Below are 21250 nucleotides of genomic sequence, written 5' to 3'. Positions count from 1 at the left end.
TTAAAGTGGATCATTTTAGTTCTTTGTTCGATTTATTTGCTTAATCCATTCCATAATTTAACTCCACATACTGATATGCCAAAGTTCTTAAGGGTTGTACGTGCGTTCACATGATTTGAATAGAATTATTTGTTGATGCAACCGGATTTTTTTGGCAAATATTTTTTTACCAGCACGTCGCCTTTCGTCTTTGCATCCTGGGGTCACGCCATAGTTGTTTTAAATTGAATTTTTTTCCAATGTTATATTTCTCCTCTTTAGTTGTGCATTCTCACATATTATCCAATCCAATCCACTTTATTTATATAGCACATTTAAACAACAAAAATGTTTCCAAAGTGCTACACAACAATATTAAAAACAATATTAAAAACAATATTCAAATATTATCCTTAGCTCCACCAATGACTGAATAAAAACAAAAAATAAATAAATATGAAACCAATATAAAAACAATATAAAAATAAATATGATTAAATTTTAAAGGGTAAAACCAATTAAAACAGTAAATAGAAATAAAAATGTATAAAAAACACAGAGGACAACTCACACACCTCACGTAGTGTTAAAAGCCAAAGAATAAAAGTGGGTCTTAAGACGAGACTTAAAACACTCCACTGTGGGAGCAGTTTGAACAGTTTGTTCCAGAGCTTAGGGTCGACCACAGAGAAGGCCCTGTCTCCCCTGAATTTAAGTCTGGTCTTGGGCACCATGAGCTGGAGCTGGCTCTCGGACCTCAGAGCGCGTGCAGGGGTGTACATTTGGATGAGGTCCGAGATATACTGAGGTGCCAGTCCATGTAAAGCTTTAAAAACAAACAGCCAGTTTTTAAAATCAATTCTAAAATGAACAGGGAGCCAGTGCAAACTCTGAAGAATTGGGGTTATATGCTCGCGTTTCCGTTTATAGTTTGCTTTGTAAATAATTTTAGCTATTTGCAAAAAAAAGAAAAAAAAATCTTTGAATTGTAATGTTACGGGGTGAAACATTCATTTTTTTAGATTGCATTAAAATAATGCCATAAAAAAGTCCTTAAAAGAAACATGAGTTTTTTCTGTTGCTGAAGCAGATTAGATGTGCATTAACCAAATTTATTTCAGAAAATACTTTGATATGCTAAGAAAAATTCCTCAGTGTCGGGAAATTCATGAAGCTGGATTCTTGTCTTTATAAATACGGCATAGAAGACGGGCTTTGCAGCTAATATACTCAAAATGCAACGTTTTTCATCGCTAATTACCTGACAAAGCTCCCCATTATTCATCGCAATTAGCTTTTCCTTGGTGGTCACCTTGTATTAACGTGCTTTGATGACCTTTTATTTCCATCAGCTCCAAGGATGGCGGCAGGTGTTGTCGGCTTTGCCGCTTTCATATGTTAATTGCCCATCTTTGCATCATTGCGGAGCCTTGAGTGCGCGCAAAAGCCCTTAAACACGTAACAATCGGCTAAAACAATGCCCTTCCCCTCATTGTCAAATGATTCATTAAGTGCTGTCATGCAATTGCCTCAGCATGAAGGCTGCGTTTGATAATCGGTGAAATCCCCAGAAACTTCCCTCCTCCGTTGAATAATGGCGCAATAATGGCTCCTGTATCTGCACTTGTTGCACACCTTGTCAGAATTAATAGGCCCGTTTTGAATATATGATGCTGGTTTTGTTGATTCTGTGCTGTCACACGTGTTGGCCCCTCCTCATTATGTGGCACTTTAGCACAGTGGGTATGTAAAATATATGCACATGCTGTGTGTGTGTGTGTGTGTGTGTGTGTGTGTGTGTTGGGTGGGGGGGTCTTAGAGTCATGTCATGATTTATAAAAAAAAAGATGAGACTTAATGACGCCAGAAGCCACAATGCATATTCACTAACGCGGTGGGTTGGGCTTATGTGTTGAGTCGCCAGCCACTGCAAATTTACAGTGAGTGTTGTCGATGTGCAAAAACACACGCACACATTTTTATCATGTAATGCTGGTTTCAGAACACATTTTATTACAGCACGTACGACACACAGTATTCAATAAACAATTAAAAATACCGAATAATGAAATTGAATCTGCATTCATTCAGCCAGAGTCAATGTGCGTATCACGGGAACTGTTGGGGTGCTGATAGCCATCTTGGGTGACAATTTTAAAAGACGCGTGGGGTATTGATGACATCATTTGCACGCAGCACCTCCTGAGATGAGTTTGATTATGCAAATTATAATTATGTTCTTAAAAACAAATTACAATTGATATAATCCACAGACCTAAAAAGCCTCTCCTGCACAAATGAGTAGAAAATTGACATTTTATTTATGAGGGTAATAATGTAATAATTGTATCATGTGATTTTTTTTAAACGTAAAATATTGTATTTTTTTATTTTGAAGAATCAGCCGAGAATATTTTCTGAATACATGTTGACTAATAAAACAATAAAAAAAGAAAAAACTATTAAAACAGTGAAATATTAATCAAATAAATATGTGAAATAAAATGCAACAGAAAAAAAAAATACAATACAAATAAGAAGACAGTAAATATGTATACATTATTATGTATTAGGAAATAAGGAAAGAAAATATAAATTTAACATTTTATTTTAATGACGATACATTATTAGTCAAAATTACCATGACCATCATCAAGTTGAAATGCATTTTCCCTTATCCATCCATTCTTTTCTACCGCTTGTCCCTCTCGGGGTTGCGGGAGGAACTGGAGCCTATCCCAGCTGCATTTAATCAATAATAAAATATTAAAAAATATATATATAGTACAGTAATATAATAATACAATTAATAAAACAAATAGAATACAATAGAACATTATAAAATGCAATAATATACAATACAGTACAAATAATAACACACTCAATATATAAAAAATATTGTGCATTGATACATATTTTTAAAATTTTAAAAATACACATTTACATTTTGACTAATAAAACAATAAAAAAAAAATTAACACAGTGAAATATTAATCAAATAAATATGTGAAATAAAATGCAACAGAAAAAAAATACAATACAAATAAGAAGAAGACAGTAAATATGTATACATTATTATGTATTAGGAAATAAGGAAAGAAAATATAAATTTAACATTTTATTTTAATGACAATAAATTATTAGTCAAAAGTACCATGACCATCATCAAGTTGATATGCATTTTCCCTTATCCATCCATTCTTTTCTACCGCTTGTCCCTTTTGGGGTTGCGGGGGGAGCTGGAGCCTATCCCAGCTGCATTTATTCATTAATAAAAAATAAATAAAAATAAAATATGTATAGTACAGTAATATAATAATTGTATTATTATATTATATTACTGTACTGTATATATTTTTGTTTTATTTATTTTTTATTAATGAATAAATGCAATAAAATAAAAATAAAATAGATATAGTACAGTAATATAATAATTGTATTATTATATTATATTACTGTACTGCATATATTTTTGTTTTATTTATTTTTTATTAATGAATAAATGCAATAAAATAGATATAGTACAGTAATATAATAATTGTATTATTTTATTATATTACTGTACTGTATATATTTTTGTTTTGTTTATTCTTTATTAATGAATAAATGCAGGAATAGGAAATAAGGAAAGAAAATATAAATTTAACATTTTATTTTAATGACAATAAATTATTAGTCAAAAGTACCATGACCATCATCAAGTTGAAATGCATTTTCCCTTATCCATCCATTCTTTTCTACCGCTTGTCCCTCTCAGGGTTGCGGGGGGGAGCTGGAGCCTATCCCAGCTGCATTTATTCATTAATTAAAAAAAAATATATATATATATATATAGTACAGTAATATAATATAATAATACAATTAATAATACAAATAGAATACAATAGAAAATGATAAAATGCAATAATATACAATACAGTACAAATAATAACACACTCAATACATAAAAAATATTGTGCATTGATACATATTTTTAAAATTTTTTAAAATATATACATTTACATTTGTATTTTATTATTAAGAATTATTAGTGAAATGTTGCATTGTCATCATCATGGCAAAATTTATTTTTACAAATACATTCAAACAACAACAACAACAACAACACAAATACAATTCACTAAAAATAATAATTAAATTAACATACAAATATACAATTGTATACAATGTAATATGAATAATAATACAGTAAATATATACAAATTATTATGAATGAATTACTAATTAAAACATTTTTAAATATATATTTACATGTTTATCTTATGATGATAACTTATTAGTCAACTGTTGCATTACCATCATCAAGTCAACAATAATATACGGTTCATCCGAAAATTACATTTATTACAAGATACATTTTTTTTAATTTACAGTAAAATAAAAAATACATGTGTTGTTGATGATATTACACCCTTCATGTGTCTACCACTTACCTCTGACACATGTTTTAACTGACATTTTGGGATGAAATCAGTGCTGTCTGGAGCGTGTTAAATGATGGAGATCGCTGCGCCGCTTTCATCCGGCGAATAAAAATGTAATCTGTTCTGCAAGGGCGGTCTCTTCTCCTCCAATAGCTCCATTTGTTGGTCTCGCCGCTGCGTGTTGACAGATGATAGCTTCCAAGTCGTCTTCCTAGTTTGCCGACTCTATGTGTCACTTTCAAGTCCCATTAGCCGCCGGGACACACTCCAACACCTTTACTCATGCAGGCACACACACACACACACACACACACTTAACACCTTCTCTGCCACCAGCGTCCACTCAAATGTTTAAGTTTCCTCCCACGTGTCTCCTTATTTATTTAATTATTTTTTGCTATTGCTTGCTTTCATAGTACTTGTGTTTCAATTCTGTAGAAGTGTGCGTTTTTAAAGTATCTCTCTTGTTCTTTCAGGTTCGGAGCACGGTCAACAGGATCAAGGAGAGGAGAAAAGCGCTTAATTTTTCAGTATGTACTCCTTCTGTTGTGCACAAAAACACATTTTCCTTACTTTTTTTTCTTTTTGTGGAGGGAAACAAAATCCTCTCCTCCGTAGTGTCAATAAGAGCCGGCCACAAAACAACCTCTTACAGCCTCTCACTGGGCGACAGTCCATGTTAGACGCCCTTATAGATCAAATACACCCCCGTAACAGTACCCCCCCCTCTTTTTCCTCTCACTCTGCCCATTGCAGCACCTTCATCCCGGTAATGTCAACCTCTGTGGTGGCTTACAAGTTTCTAATCCAGGACAAGCTGTCCCCTGACATTAAAGTGTCAGGCCAGTATTTATACCTCGTTGGATAGTGCTGAGATGATACCCCAGTGTGTGTGTGTGTGTGTGTGTGTGTGTGTGTGTGTGTTTGTGTGTGCCCAAGGAAAACACACCCTAAGCAAAGCACTTTTCAGACTGCTTTATTTGTTTTGGACATAATAATAATAATAATAATAATAATAATAATAATAATAATAGACTTTATTTATAAAAAGCACTTTACATTGAGTAAACAACCTCAAAGTGCTACAGTGTATTAAAAATAAATAAAAATAAAATAAAAACAAAAAGTTAATAAAAAAATAGAACAGCCTAATAGCTAGAACTAGTATGCATGCATCTAAAAAAAGACTTTTAAAAAAAGAAGGGTTTTTAAGCCTTTTTTAAAAGCATCCACAGTCTGTGGTACCCTCAGGTGGTCAGGGTGAGCGTTCCACAGACTGGGAGTGGCGGAGCAGAAAGAATGCTTATTAACACGCTATATTAAGGGTCATCACGTGATTACTGTTATGATCCGCTGCCCGGATCATATTTCTGTTTGGGTTTTCTGTTAGTCTTGGACTCATTTTGTTCCTGTCTGTGCACCTTTGAGTTGGTTACCATAGTTACTTATTAATTCCACCTGCCGCTTGTGTTTCTGACGCGCACCTGTTGTAATCACAGACGCTATTTAAGCCCACCTTTGTTCATCACTCGTTGTGCTTTCTTTGTTTTTGCATCACGCGACTGCCACGTAAGTTCGTTCTTGTTTCCTAGACTCAGCTAAATTCCATAGTCTGTGCTAAGTGTTAGCCTTAGCTTCCAGTGCGTTCGGCACCTCTTCCTGTCGGTTTGTTTTCTGTTTTGTACCAGTTTTGTGTTATTTTATTATTAAATCAAGTTATTACCTGCAAGTCCTGTCCGGATTCGTCCCTTGCATCTTGGGAGAACAAAACCCCGCATCACCATGCGCACCACACGTGACAATTACATTTGCACAGTTCAACATGTCTGAAAAGCATCTGAGTTTATGCGAGTATAATACTACCCCTTCTCCATAGTTCCTACTGATAAGTCATTTACGGCAAGGGTTCTCAACCTTTTTTTCAGCCTCAAAACAAAAAGTTAATAAAAAAATAGAACAGCCTAATAGCTAGAACTAGTATGCATACATCTAAAAAAAGACTTTTAAAAAAAGAAGGGTTTTTAAGCCTTTTTTAAAAGCATCCACAGTCTGTGGTACCCTCAGGTGATCAGGGTGAGCGTTCCACAGACTGGGAGCGGCGGAGCAGAAAGAATGCTTATTAACACGCTATATTAAGGGTCATCACGCGGTTACATTTGCACAGTTCAACATGTCTGAAAAGCATCTGAGTTTATGCGAGTATAATACTACCCCTTCTCCATAGTTCCTACTGATAAGTCATTTATGGCTCTCAACCTTTTTGACCTATAGGGGCCCGCTCAGATATTAACACTGAATTAGTCATCTTACCTAATACATATATCTAACCTACTTACAGTTTACAATAGAGATGTCCGATAATATCGGACTGCCGATATTATCGGCCGATAAATTCTTTAAAATGTAATATCGAAAATTATCAGTATCGGTTTCAAAAGGTAAAATTGATGACTTTTTAAAACTCCGAACCACGGAGTGGTTCATGGACGTAGGGAGAAGTACAGAGCAGCTGCGTCTCCCAGTCATACTTGCCAACACTCCCGATTTTCCAGGGAGACTCCCGAATCTCCCGGGGCAACCATTCTCCCGAATTTTTCTCCCGATTTCCACCCGGACAACAATATTGGGGGCGTGCCTTAAAGGCACTGCCTTTGCGTGCCGGCCCAATTACATAATATCTACGGCTTTTCACACACACAAGGGAATGCCCTGCATACTTGGTCAACAGCCATACAGGTCACACTGAGGGTGGCCGTATAAACAACTTTAACACTGTTACAAATATGCGCCACACTGTGAACCCACACCAAACAAGAATGACAAACACATTTCGGGAGAACATCCGCACCGTAACACAACAGAACAAATACCCAGAAGCCCTTGCAGCACTAATTCTTCCGGGACGCTACAATATACACCCCGCCCACCTCAACCTCCTCATGCTCTCTCAGGGAGAGCATGTCCCAAATTCCAAGCTGCTGTTTTGAGGCATGTTTAAAAAAAAAAAAGCACTTTGTGACTTCAATAATAAATATGGCAGTGCCATGTTGGCATTTTTTTTTTTCATAACTTGAGTTGATTTATTTTGGAAAAACCTTGTTACATTGTTTAATGCATCCAGCGGGGCATCACAACAAAATTAGGCATAATAATGTGTTAATTTCACGACTGTATATATCGGTATCGGTTGATATCGGACTCGGTAATTAAGAGTTGGACAATATCGGATATCGGCAAAAAAAGCCATTATCGGACATCTCTAATTTTAAGTGCGCCTTATAGTCCGAAAAAGATGGTAACGTGTTTATGAGCGAGGGTGAACAGCTTGTGCCACATTCCCAAAAAACTCATCCCCACCTACCTCATGCATGCACACAAATTGCGACTTGTCCCTTATTAGTGCTCACATGAACTTCACTCCGCTCCCTAGGATTGTCGGGCGAAGGCTTTTTATAGCCGCTGACACTCCGTCCTACCCCTCCCACAGCGCCCTGACCCACCCCAACCCCGCAATATTCCCCACCTTGCACCCGTCGGGTCATTGCAACGGGAATGAAACCATTAGCGGGCGCAGATTGATTTTCCAAATATCACGTGCGAACCCCCTTTGCTTCGACGCCCCCGCCCCCTCGGAGATTGACACTGTAAGAATGCGAAGGAATTAAATAAATAAATAGATCCGATGTGTCTGCCGGACTGGGTTGGGGGGCTAATGGGGCCCCTTGCCACCGGTGCTGCTTGATATATTGGCCGCTCCCTCCGCCATCCACTGTCATTTTTACTGCTTGCTCTTGAGGTGGTGCTTTTCCAATCTCGCTGGGTTCCGCTACCAGAATGCGTTTTTTAGCCATCGCTGCCACCCGACGGTTTTTAGCTAATGCTGTTTTGTGCCATAAATCCTGTTTGAAATACCGTGTCCACCTGTCCGTTGGTTGGATAGAAGACATTTGGCTCTAGATGACCGCACATGGCCCTATATATCCCCTCGTTGTAAAACGCAGGATTGGGTATTGTGCCTCTCGCCTGCTGGAGAGGCTTTACCGGTCTTACTGCATATGGGGTCATTTGAAGATAAATGACACTTGTCGGCTGTATGTTCTACTATCTGGAGCCAGTTTTGGTGTTTAAAGAAGATATGAACAATTAATGTGAAAAATTAGGTTCGTTGAAGCTGATAGGGATCGATGTTAGGGGTGTTTTTTTGGTATAGTTGGCTGTATTAAATTCCCAGGTGGTGTACCGTATTTTTCGGAGTATAAGTCGCACCTGCCGAAAATGCATAATAAAAAAGGAAAAAAACATATATAAGTTGCACTGGAGCCCGGCCAAACTATGAAAAAAACTGCGACTTATAGTCCGAAAAATACGGTACTTTAATCAGTAAAGGACCGGAAGTGTTTGCACTAGAGATGTCCGATAATGGCTTTTTTTCTAAGGGAGGGGGGGTCGTAAACAGACATCGCCTTTTACTACAAAACAGTTCAAAGAAAAGGTTGTAAAAGAGTTCAAAGAAAAGGTCCCTGGAGGGGAGTCAGGCCCTGCTTCCTCTCCGCTTTGTAGATCTCGGGTCAAGACAAAATCTTCCTGTGGATTACAATAGAAGAAAGAAACCGACGCCTTCATGTCGCTTCCCATCGTACACAGTGGAGTTTTACAAGCCTGCTGCTTGGTAGGAACAAAGACGGCTTTTGTCTGCTCGCCGGGAACTCATTGAAACACAAAGTTTTGTGATAACTTAGATACAATTATTCTGACAATATACCTCGGAGGAACATGTTTTTTTTAGGTGGTTTTTTTGCCGTACGAGAACATGACGAAGCGTATGTTGCGCTGGGCTTCATTGTGGCTACGGTGGGAGATGGGGAAAGACCGATGTGTTGTTTTCTTTGATGTTGATAACGATACATTGTTATGCAGAGGTGTACTTGTAACAATTTAAAAGACAAATTATAGCATTTATCAGGGGTGTTAAAAAAAAATCCCTTTTCGAATGAATCGTGATTCATATTTGTCCAATAATGGCTTTTTTGCCGATATCCGATATTCCGATATTGTCCAACTCTTAATTACCGATTCCTATATCAACCGATACCGATATATACAGTCGTGGAATTAACACATTACTATGCCTAATTTTGTTGTGAAGCCCCGCTGGATGCATTAAACAATGTAACAAGGTTTTCCAAAATAAATCAACTCAAGTTATGGAAAAAAATGCCAACATGGCACTGCCATATTTATTATTGAAGTCACAAAGTGCATTCTTTTTTTTTTAACATGCCTCAAAACAGCAGCTTGGAATTTGGGACATGCTCTCCCTGAGAGAGCATGAGGAGGTTGAGGTGGGCGGGGTTGGGGTAGGGGGTAGCGAGGGGTGTATATTGTAGCGTCCCGGAAGAGTTAGTGCTGCAAAGGATTCTGGGTATTTGTTCTGTTGTGTTTATGTTGTGTTACGGTGCAGATATTCTCCCGAAATGTGTTTGTCATTCTTGTTTTGTGTGGGTTGACAGTGTGGCGCATATTTGTAACAGTGTTAAAGTTGTTTATACGGCCACCCTCAGTGTGACCTGTATGGCTGTTGACCAAGTATAATATCGGCAGTCCGATATTATTGGACATCTCTAGTTTGCACGGCAAAAAAAAGAAGAAAAAAAAGGCAGTGAAAGGGGACATATTTGCGGCAGAAGTGCAGGGCACCTCCACAAGCCCAGGTAGTGTGCAATAAAGTGGCCGTATAAGAAGAGGCGTGGAGGTGTGTTGAGGAGTCAGGACTACTAGGGTTAGGGCGAAGAGGACAATTTCAACATTCCCTGTGGAATAAGTAAAACAGAGATGTCCAAAATCCGCCCCGGGGGCCGTTTGCTGCACGTTTTTTTAATTGGGTCCCGTGGGACATTATAGAAATAAAATAAACCCCGCCTCCAAAAAAAAAAAATCTAATAAATTGAGAAACTTACCAAAAAAAAAAAAATGGATATGTTGATAGTAATAACTTAAAACAACACAAACATGTGTCTTTAAATTTATATATAAGTGTCGTTAAACTATAATTTTTTTTAAATCAGATGAATCACCATTTTTATCCATCCATCCATTTTCTACCGCTTGTCAAATTTGGAATATTTATGATTAATGCGATAATCTTTTGTGATTAGTCACATGAGTTAACTCATTATTTTTGTCAGCTCTAATGTATGTGTGTAAAAATATATATATATATATATGTATGTGTGGGAAAAAAATCACAAGACTATTTCATCTCTACAGGCCTGTTTCATGAGGGGGGGTACCCTCAATCGTCAGGAGATTTTAATGGGAGCATTCGCATACCATGGTTTATATAGGGCACAGAGTGGGTGGGTACAGGCTGGCCTAGGGGCGTGGTGATTGGCTCATGTGTTACCTAGGAGGTGTTTCCGTCTATGGCGGCATGTTGTTACAATTTCGCTGCGCTTGTTGAGGGATGACAGGTCTGGACGGTAAATAATAAACAGTTTCTCTTTCAAGCATAGGTTGCATCTTTTATTACCACTATTGTAAGGTGTGCTGGATGCAAGAGTTTGCCATGTTATTGAATATTCAACATTATTGTCTTTGAGGTCCCAAATGTGTTTGCTGAGTTCTGTGGTATTTTGCAGGTTTTTGTTCCTGAAAGAAGCCTTGTGATTGTTCCATCTGGTTTTGAATTCTCCCTCGGTTAATCCTACATATGTGTCGGATGTGTTAATGTCCTTGCGTATTACCTTAGATTGGTAGACAACTGATGTTTGTAAGCACCCCCCGTTGAGAGGGCAATCAGGTTTCTTTCGACAATTACATCCTTTGTTGGTTTTGGAGTCGCTCTGTCTGAGGGCCGACGGCTCATTTGCAATTGTTTTGTTGTGGTTTGAGATGATTTGTCGTATATTGTTCATGCAGCTGTAGCTCAATTTAATGTTGTTCTTGTTGAATACTTTTCTTAGGGTGTTGTCTTTGGGAAAGTGTTTGTCAATCAGATTGAGGAATTTGTGTCCAATGTTCGTTGAGACGTTTTTGCTGTATGGGGGGTTGTACCAGATGATGTCGTTCCGTTTTCTGTTATTTTTTGGCTGGTTTCCTGGCGTGGGTTCATAGGTGAGGGTGAAATTGTATCCGCTTTCATCAAGGGCTTTTTGGTACGGGGGGGTTGCTTGGTCAAATTCAGCTTTGCTAGATGACAGAATCGATAGCCTTTTATTGATTCCGGTAGGTATTCTTTTCGTGGTGGTGGGTGGGTGGTTGCTGTCATGGTGCACGTATTGGAGTGTTGTGTTGGGTTTCGTGAATGGTTGGTAGCTGTTATTTCTCAGGTTGAAAGTGACGTCAAGGAAGTTGACGGTTTGCTTGTTGGCTTCAATCGTGATCCGTAGGCCGTTCTCTTTGAAAATTTGGCATATGCGCTTCTTGGTATTCTCGCTGCTCCTTGGCGAGGCGCGACACACTGCCAGTCCGTCATCACGGTAAATACCAAGGTTCAGATTGAGGCTAGCGAGCTGGGAGAGGAGGAAACTCCCAACGAGTTCACACGTTTCTGCTCCGTCAAAACTTCCCATAGTGACGTCAAATGTTGCATTGTTCTTTTTTTGCCATGGTGTACTGTTGTGGATGAGAATGGAGTTTTTTGCGTGGATGATGATGTTTCTTTCGTTGCCTGTGATTGAGTCGTAGTCTGAGGCGAAGTCTAGTGCTTATATATTTGTATATACAGTATATATATATATATATATATATATATATATATATATATATATATATATATATATATATATATATATATATACATATAAAAACAAACTATAAATATTAAAATTACTTGCACTTACCTGCATTTTTTCACTTTCTTAAAAAAACCTTGTAAATGATGAAATATGCACTTATTAATTTTTTATGCACTTTTTATTCAACTATTGTATTCATTCAAGAAATATCCGCCAGCAGTTAGCAGTTTTCCTTATATTTTATAAAAATGTAAAAAAAAAACGAAGCTAAGAACTTGTGGCACTGTTTGATTGACCCCGCAGCACATTATAGAAATAAAATCAACCAAAAAAATTGTTGAAATGTTGATACTAATAACCAATAACAACATAAAAAGGTGTCTATAAATAAATACATATTATGTTTGTGAATCTTCGGGCACCACACAATTCGATTTGATTCAATTTTTGGGGGTAACAATCTGATTAAGAATCCAGTCTCGATTAAAAGTGATTATCGATTCAAAGTCAATGCTTCTTTTAAAATAACATTGGATGCCAGTTCTATCATGAACTACATTCCTCCATAAAATAGATGAACAGCTCTGATACAATTCTATATTGCTTAAAAGAACTGGTTTTGTTTGATAAAATTCTACCCAAACATTTACTGAAGTGGATGAACAAGACAGATTTTTTGGGGGGGAAATTAATTGTATTTTTTTTTATTTTATTTTATTTTTAAATCGATTAAGAATCATTACAAATAAGAATCGCGATTAATTCAAAAATCTATTTTTTACTGCACCTCTAATGAATAATATTTAATAAACCCTTACCTGCATTGTTTACTGTACTAATTTTTTTAAATAATTTTAATACATTTATTTATTTGTTTAATTATTTTATTCAAGCATTGTATTTATTCGAGACTTATCTGCCAACAGTTTGACGTTTTTTATATTTCATTAAAAAATAAATAATACTATTTTTTTTAAATTCATTTTAATGAATTTATTTGTCTATTTATTTTATTCAGTCATTGTATTTATTCGAGACTTATCTGCCAGCAGTTTGCCTTTTTTTTTTGTATTTCATTAAAAAATAAATAATAATACCAATTTTTTAAAATTAATTTTAATGAATTTATTTGTTTATTTATTTTATTCAATCATTGTATTTATTCGAGACTTATCAGCCAGCAGTTTGACGTTTTTTCATATTTCATAAAAAAAGTAAAAAATACAACCAAGCAGTTTGATCATTTTGTATTTTGTACTCTTACTGACTGTGACGAAAATGAACCAAAAGGTGACCTTAATACGGAGACACGTATCAAGCCGTGAGGATGGCGTACCAATTCAAAATAGCTTGAACGTGTTCAAACAATTATATTCTGTTTTTGTTCAGTGATGAGACCCACTTGGGACACTGACAACCCCATAAACTATTTGTTGTAATCAAACACCCCAACCTTTTTTTTTTTTTTATTCATTCTCTTAACCCCTTTCCTAATAGAGGCCCTCCACATGAATAGCAAGCCGTTTTCCTAGCCCCTTGGGGTTTTTATTTTAAACACACACACACACTACCACACAGCCACTTTGACCAGCCTGTTTGATACCAAGCACCTTCTGACCCACCCTGACCTCCCTCTTGTACATACACAGCCAGATTGCTTTGAGAAATAAAGCTGTCAGTTTCTGCACCCAAATAAAAAACAACCCCTTCCTTCTCTCGACACTCTGGAGTTGCATGCCCCTGACACTGCTGAAATATAGATAGAAATTGGATGCGGATTAGTTTTTTTTTTAATCTTAATTGACATTAGGACAAGATATAAAGTGCTCGGACTTGGCTGGTATGAGTCTTGGCAGCAGCAAAATTGATAGGTTTATTTTATTATTATTTTTTTACTGGGGGATGATGAAAGAGGGATGCAACAGTACCAAAAAGCCTGACGAGCAATCGTGTCAAGTTCAATGTTTTCTCATGAGAATTTAGTCGAAAGACAATAGTGCAACAAGTAGGACTATTTTGGGTTGAAAGAGTTTTAACGAGCGAAATGGTCATTTGGCCTTTGTGAGCGCTATTCGAATGCAATTAAGTGCAATTTGTGTAAACTAAACACCAGGTTTTAATGTACGGCTCCTTCAAACATAATCCTGACTACAAACTAGTATAACTAGTTGATTTTTGTTTCTGAAATATGTTTTGAGTCTGAAATCCTCCCATTTCTTTGACTGACACAGTTAGTACATTTGATGACTGAGATAACCAGTGTTGGGACTAACGCGTTACAAAGTAACGCGTTACTGTAACGCCGTTGCTATCGGCGGTAACTAGTAATCTAACGCGTTATTTTTTATATTCAGTAACTCCGTTACCGTTACTACATGATGCGTTACTGCGTTATTTTGCGTTATTTTTTATGTAGTATCGGCTAGAAACTGAGAAGATCTGAGTGTCGCTGCTGAAGAGGCGACAAAAAAGAGGCGCGCCGCGCGCTGTCTGTGTGTACGTGTGTGTGTGTGTGTGTGTGGGGGGGGGAGGGGGCGTGTCTGTGTCTACTATCAAGACGTCATGGCGAACCCCGAAGCCGAGTTTCTTAAAATGGAGATATTTTCAGTACGTTTCTTTTATCGACCACAAAGAAAATAACATTTTAGCTGAATGTAAGTTTCAAATATGCTGAAACAGCGACAAAAACAACATGCTTCGACGAAGCTAGTAAAGAGACACACTCACCTCCACCTCCAACAGCGGCTGGATTTTAACGAGGCACTGCACACGTGAAGGTACACACACTCTGTCAATTCTCTTATATACTCTTTCATTTTAAACTTTTAGAGTGTTTGATTATCACATCACTCTAAATGTTTAGACTATAAAGTTCACAAACCTAGAGAGGGATACTAGTGGGCCAGGCTAATATTTCCTTTTCTCTAAACTAAGTGGGGAAATGTGTAGAGTGTTCTGGGCTTCAGACATGATTTTATTTCAGAATTCCTTGAGAAAACGACTGGTTAGGCTTTATGTATGTAGTGTGTGCCTTTCTTGTTTTACAGCTATGTTGTTATTATGCTGTTTGTTACTTATGTATGTTAAGTTGCAGCTATTTAAAATAGTTTTGTCAATTTGTTCTGGTCTGAAACAAATTGGCCCTTTAAAACATATCTTTGTCTTTGTATGTTGTATGTAGAGCACATTGCTTAGCAGAGTTCAGTGATGCAAATGCATGTCAAGTTGAACAACAGATTGTATTATTCTCCAGTGCAATAACAGTACTAAAATGAAGGCTAAAAGGGCATTATGGGGCCTTAAAAAAATTTAAAAAAATATATATAAGTAACTAAATAGTTACTTTTCACAGTAACGCATTACTTTTTGGTTTAAGTAACTGAGTTAGTAACTGAGTTACTTTTGAAATAAAGTAACTAGTAACTGTAACTAGTTACTGGTTTTCAGTAACTAACCCAACACTGGAGATAACTGAAGACATGTTCAATTAACACAACAGATGTTTTTGTGCATTTTAGGAACCAAAAAACAGCTATTTTCATTTAATTTTTTTTTTTTTTTTTACCAATGCTTTCTATCAACCATTTGATGCTTCTTTGTAGATATACGGTTTCAACCTTATTCAAGCTTCATAATCTAAATACTATTTAATTCCAAAGTTTATAAACGTGGAATAGTTTACTGTAAAACAACAACGACGCTATTCTTTTTTCATTGGCTATTAATTGAAAATTTAAAAGCGATTTTTATTTCATTTATTTTAAAATTTTACAATGTGAGATAAATAATTTCAGGCGCAATTTGTTGTTGGTACTGTATGTTTTTTTCTTCTGTTTAGGCCTTTTAAAATCAGTTAAGAGTACTAATAAACAAATATTATACATACAAATAGAATCCTAATAATAATAATAATAAGTATTATCATTATTACTTGTATTTGTTTATTGTATCATCATTATTATTATAATTATTATTATTATTATTATTATTATTATTATAATTATAATACACTAGCATGGTAGAACATGAGGCCATGTGAAGCAATTTTTGCTGGTCACTTATAAAAAAAATACAATATAGAAGCAGATTTAACCCTAATTGCTGTTAATACAATTTAAATAAGGGGTATAAGTTTGCCAGTTAAGTTTGAAACAAAAATCTGTAGATAAACACCTAATTGGATGTTTTAATTGTATTTATTTTAAATTTTGTTAATTTCAGGTAATTTTAATTTGTCGTCGGTATTAATTTTTGTATTTTTTTCAAATATGTTAAGTGCATTAATGTACATACATGTTATTAATAGTATTAACATTATTAGTTTTAATATTATTAAGATTATTATTATTATTATTATTATTATTGTACACCAGCATGGTAGTGTATAATGCCCTGTGAAACAATCCTGGCTGCTTACTTATAAACTGCAATACAATATGGAAGCTGCAGCAGATGTATCTTAATAAATATTCTTAATATGAGTGAAAAAGGGGGTATAAGTAAAAAAAATAAATGATATAATACATAAAATAATATGGATAAGCACATTAATGTAATAACATTTTATTAAAAATATAATACAATTGCATTAGAAAAGCAAATGCTAAGTTGCACTTATTAATTTGTGTAAGTCAGGCTTCATTAAGTGAGCAAGCGCGACCTATGAATAGAGCAGAGAATAAAATATGCCTGTTTGCTTTACAAAACATTATGAATTAAAATGTGTCCTCCGGTCTTATGATCTCGTATTGTTATCATCCTTCCTTCTCAGAACTGTGCGAGTTCCCGTCCCTCCAGCTCCACTTCTCGCCCTATCAGTTTTCCGCAAGCAGCAACCCCGAGCCAGGAGGAGGCAGCCGCCCCCTTTTTCTCCAACAGCAACACGCAGGGCCTGCAAGCAGAGGACAGCGCCACATGTGAGTTGTGAAAAGTATTACAGTGATTGCATGGACCAAGTATGTACGGTGGTCCGATTTCAGTTTTCCTACTTTTTTTTAATTTTTTATTACAGCTTCATCCGTCAAATAAACTCACAGGTTTTCAATCTCACCAGTAAAATATGTAATGCAATTCTAACATTGTTGGGACTAGAATCTTGTAATTAAGACTAATCACTCCTTTTCGCTCACATTCTGCACTCCACTCTGGTGTGCTGATTATTATTACTTTACATGCACAATAAAGAAATACAATTGATTAAAAACAAAATCAGTACGATACATATACCTTTTTTTGAAAACATTTTATTGACACTAGTGTACAGTAGGAAAGGAATTCATATGGCCCCATTCATCGCGGTTTACCTGACACATGACACGTGACAAATTGGGAGGTGCACTATCCACTCTAATAGATTTTTAGATTTTATTTGTAAAAAGCACTTTACATTGAGCAAACAACCTCAAAGTGCTACAGTGTATTAAAAAAATAAATAAATAAAATAAAAATAAATAAAAAGATAATAAAAAATTAAAATAAATAAAAACTAGAACAGCCAAATAGCTCAAATTAGTATGCATATATCTAAAAAAAAAAGGCTTTTAAAAAAAAAAAAAGGGTTTTTAAGCCTTTTTTTAAAAGCATCCACAGTCTGTGGTGCCCTCAGGTGGTCAGGGAGAGCGTTCCACAGACTGGGAGTGGCGGAGCAGAAAGCCCGGTCTCCCGTTATTCGTAGCTTTGTCCTCGGAGGTTGGAGGAGGTTAGCCTGTCCGGAGCGGAGGTGTCGTATGGAGGATTTGGGGGTTAGTAGTTCTTTGAGGTAGTTCTAGACGCCAGATGGCAGTAGTGTTGAATATCTTTAAAAGTATTTTGTGGCAATTCCAACTTTGACCACAGAGTGCCGCTTTCCATCATTTTCAGCAGACTGTGTTGCAAAATGACTAAACCTGTCTTCCTCTCACACCATATGAATCTTTTCCCTATTGTAGTATATATAAATATTTATTTTGTGACTTATCTGGATGTCATTTTAAAGGGGGTATGCGAGACAAAAATTAAGAATGGATATTGACTTAATTTATTTTATGGTGGTAATCATAGTTGTAGTTTAATGGTTGTTTTTTTGACAAAGCATAGTGTTTGTCTGACATCAATCAAATGTTGATCCGAAATCGAAGGAGAACGTCAACGTCGATTCGGAGGGGGAGGAGTGAAATTTGTGTCCAAAACATGCATATATAAAAATAGGCATTTTAATTATTTGGGCGGGGATCTACTGTTGTGCAACAAAACCCAGAATGAAAGCAGAAACTACTTCCAAATCCCTAAAGCTCTTTTGTGTTCAAGGACATATTCCCTGAGTTTGTAAACAATGTAGAAATATATGCAACATATTTCAACGACACAATAAAAAACACACTGGAATTTGTGAAAATAAACACAGAAGAGAACTAAAAAGTATCAATCCAATAATGACACTACCCTTAAAAGACGCTCGGTTCCAGTCTATTAGTCGGCATCGTAATGACAGCAGACATTGTACAGTAAGTGATAAATTTTTTTATGTTTGTCGGCTCTCATGAAGTCTGCAGTGACTAATAATCAGTGAAGTTGTGGGTGAAAAAAGCGAACGTTGTGATTCGTTTTTTAAACGTGTGTGCTTAAAATGATCAAAAATACGTAAATATTAAATGTTATTATAAATGTGCCCGTTACTACATTACATATATACTTAACATCGTGTTTATAAAAACAACTAATGGAGGTGTTTGGATGTTTGTCAAGGGCTTTATAGACAGAATAGAGCGGCCCCCACAGGCTCCGTTGTAAACAAACTTTTGATCGCATTTATTTAATATAAGGATTGTGAATGACAGAATAAAAAAAAAAAAGTGCAGTTCCCCTTTAAAGAACTCTTTTAAAAGACCAAAACAAAGGAACTTGTACTCGTTTCAAGCGAGCGTGCTGACTCCGTTTATTCAACTCACATCACATTCGATCTCCAGTGAAGTAACTTTTTTTACTCATTTAAAAATGCTAAATACAACCTAATCTAAAGTCTGACTGTTTTAAAGCCAATGTTTTCTTTTCTAGTCCAGATAAAATCGATTACTTACCTTTTGAAATCGATGTCCGATCAATATATATATTCTGAAAAGCCAATTAGCAGAGCACAGATCGACTTACTTGGATTTAAGGAATAAAAATCGATCTATCGATGTATCGATCAATTGATACACGCTTACGGTAATTGTAACGTTACTATAGTGCAGGGGTGTCCAAACTTTTTGAATGTGGGGCAGCATTGGGCTTCAAAAATGTAATATGTATACATATAAAGCCTATACATATAAATGTACCCATTAGAATAATATAATGTATGTATATATATATATATATATATATATATATATATATATATATATATATATATATGCATACATTATATTATTATATATGTATGTATATATGTATATAAATAAATTCTTTATTAAGAGTATATGCAAGTTAAACTCCTACCTTGTTTACTTTCGTGACAACCTCCTTAAAGTTTTGTAGTTATTTAGAAATATCAGGCAGCTAAAACGCGCCAAACAGGAATTAGTGCGGATAGAGTGGTTTGCATTTTACCCATCATCCTTTGTAATGGATTTTAAATTATTGTAATTTAGATTTTATTTTTTACTGTGATAGGACGTTTTTTTTTTTTATTATAACCACAAAGTTCAAGAAGCAGGTTGTGTTGTACGTGACCATGTTTGTCGAATTTTTGTGACGAATGCAGTTTTTTTTCCTGCTCCATGACTAGGGAAGGTTGTTTGGGACGTATAATTCATGGCTGCGCTGGCTCAACATGACAGTTTAATGAATGGTCGCTGCCTTTAGAAACTCAAAAAAAAAAAAAAAAAAGAAAAAAAAAAAGAAACTCATTCGCCATCAGGTGGCATCACTTTCTCAGCTGGCTATTTGCGTGTAGTATGAAAACACCACGCCAGACCAAATTGCTTATTGAGCTTGTGCTATCTCGCGGGCCAAATCAAAGTCACCATAGTTTGGACATCCCCGCTGTCGTGTAAACTATGTTTTTTTTTATGTGGTATACATTAAGTCTGAGGTACTAGGGGGACGACAATTGTGTCATTTGAGCAATAAAGAGTTAATATCTTGTTACACATTGTTCTTGCTTCGTCGACACAAGAAACTAGAATGTTTTGATTAGATAGTTGACGTATAAAGTGTGCTACTCAGAGTCAAATTAGATGAGCAAAAATGATGCCGATTGGCTAAAATGTGCAGGGAAGTTGCGGACATTGGACTAAGTTGCAAGTCCGTAACTGACGAGAATTAGTTGAATTTGCGTGAATTGGCGCGATCGCGACGTCGGAGGCACTGAACTATATCGAACATACAAACAACCTCTTCAGGATCAATATCAGTACGTGTGTTACTCGACAATCGTTCGGATCAGTTCCACGCAAGAGCCGTGAATCCAACCTGTGTTGGCCAGTTGTCTGCTGAATCAATCGGAATACTTTCCTTAAACTGTCAATCACGTTTCTACCAACGTCAATAGTTTGGAAATACCACAGTCCCTCAAATTACTTTTAAATACATCCCATTTCCCCACTGTTCAGCCTCTGGCTTATCTGCGATGCATTAGTGCAAGGCTCTCTGTAACGGTCGAGTGAAATCAGACATCAGAAATATCCTGTTTAACTGTAACACTAAACAGGCACGCTGACATCAATCTATCTGGCTGAGCCGCGCTGCTCTCAGAAAACTTAATAATGCACTTGATTGTGTATACAACCGCAGTCACCGGTTTCAAGCAGGTAAAGTTAAAAGGAGAGGTCACTCGCGCCGCAATTCCCAGTTCTGCGCAGATAACAACTTCTGAAATTGTTCACCTTGAAGTCGATAATTGAGATGATTGTGGTTTGAGTTCTGACAGCATGTGGGGACAAAAAAGCCTTCAAAACCCAAATATTAATTGTAATCACATCATTTTATTGTCGTTAATACAATAGTGATCCCTCAAGTTAAGAATTGCGCCATTTTTCATTTGCACCAGGAAAAAAAACACTTATTAGGTCCGATAATTTTGAGAAATTCTGGGGTCATGGACGAAAACACTTTTTTAAACAGTTGTACATAGGTACCCTTTAATTAGCT

General features: G+C 36.1%; 1 protein-coding gene across 2 annotated transcripts in view; it reads left to right on the top strand.

Annotated features, from left to right (window-relative positions):
* Positions 1-21250, top strand: part of LOC133616571 (adhesion G protein-coupled receptor D2) — a 314512-nt gene that overhangs the window by 150025 nt on the left and 143237 nt on the right. For both annotated transcript variants that reach the window (XM_061976003.1, XM_061976002.1), the window contains 2 exons: positions 4880-4933; positions 16911-17055. In XM_061976003.1, coding sequence (XP_061831987.1) covers positions 4880-4933; positions 16911-17055 — 199 coding nt within the window. The remainder of the gene's footprint in view (positions 1-4879; positions 4934-16910; positions 17056-21250) is intronic.

Source organism: Nerophis lumbriciformis, linkage group LG14, assembly GCF_033978685.3.
Source record: "Nerophis lumbriciformis linkage group LG14, RoL_Nlum_v2.1, whole genome shotgun sequence".
In the NCBI taxonomy this organism is placed as follows: domain Eukaryota; kingdom Metazoa; phylum Chordata; class Actinopteri; order Syngnathiformes; family Syngnathidae; genus Nerophis; species Nerophis lumbriciformis.
Note: the sequence above shows the minus strand (reverse complement) of the source record. Positions and strands in the feature narration are given on the sequence as shown.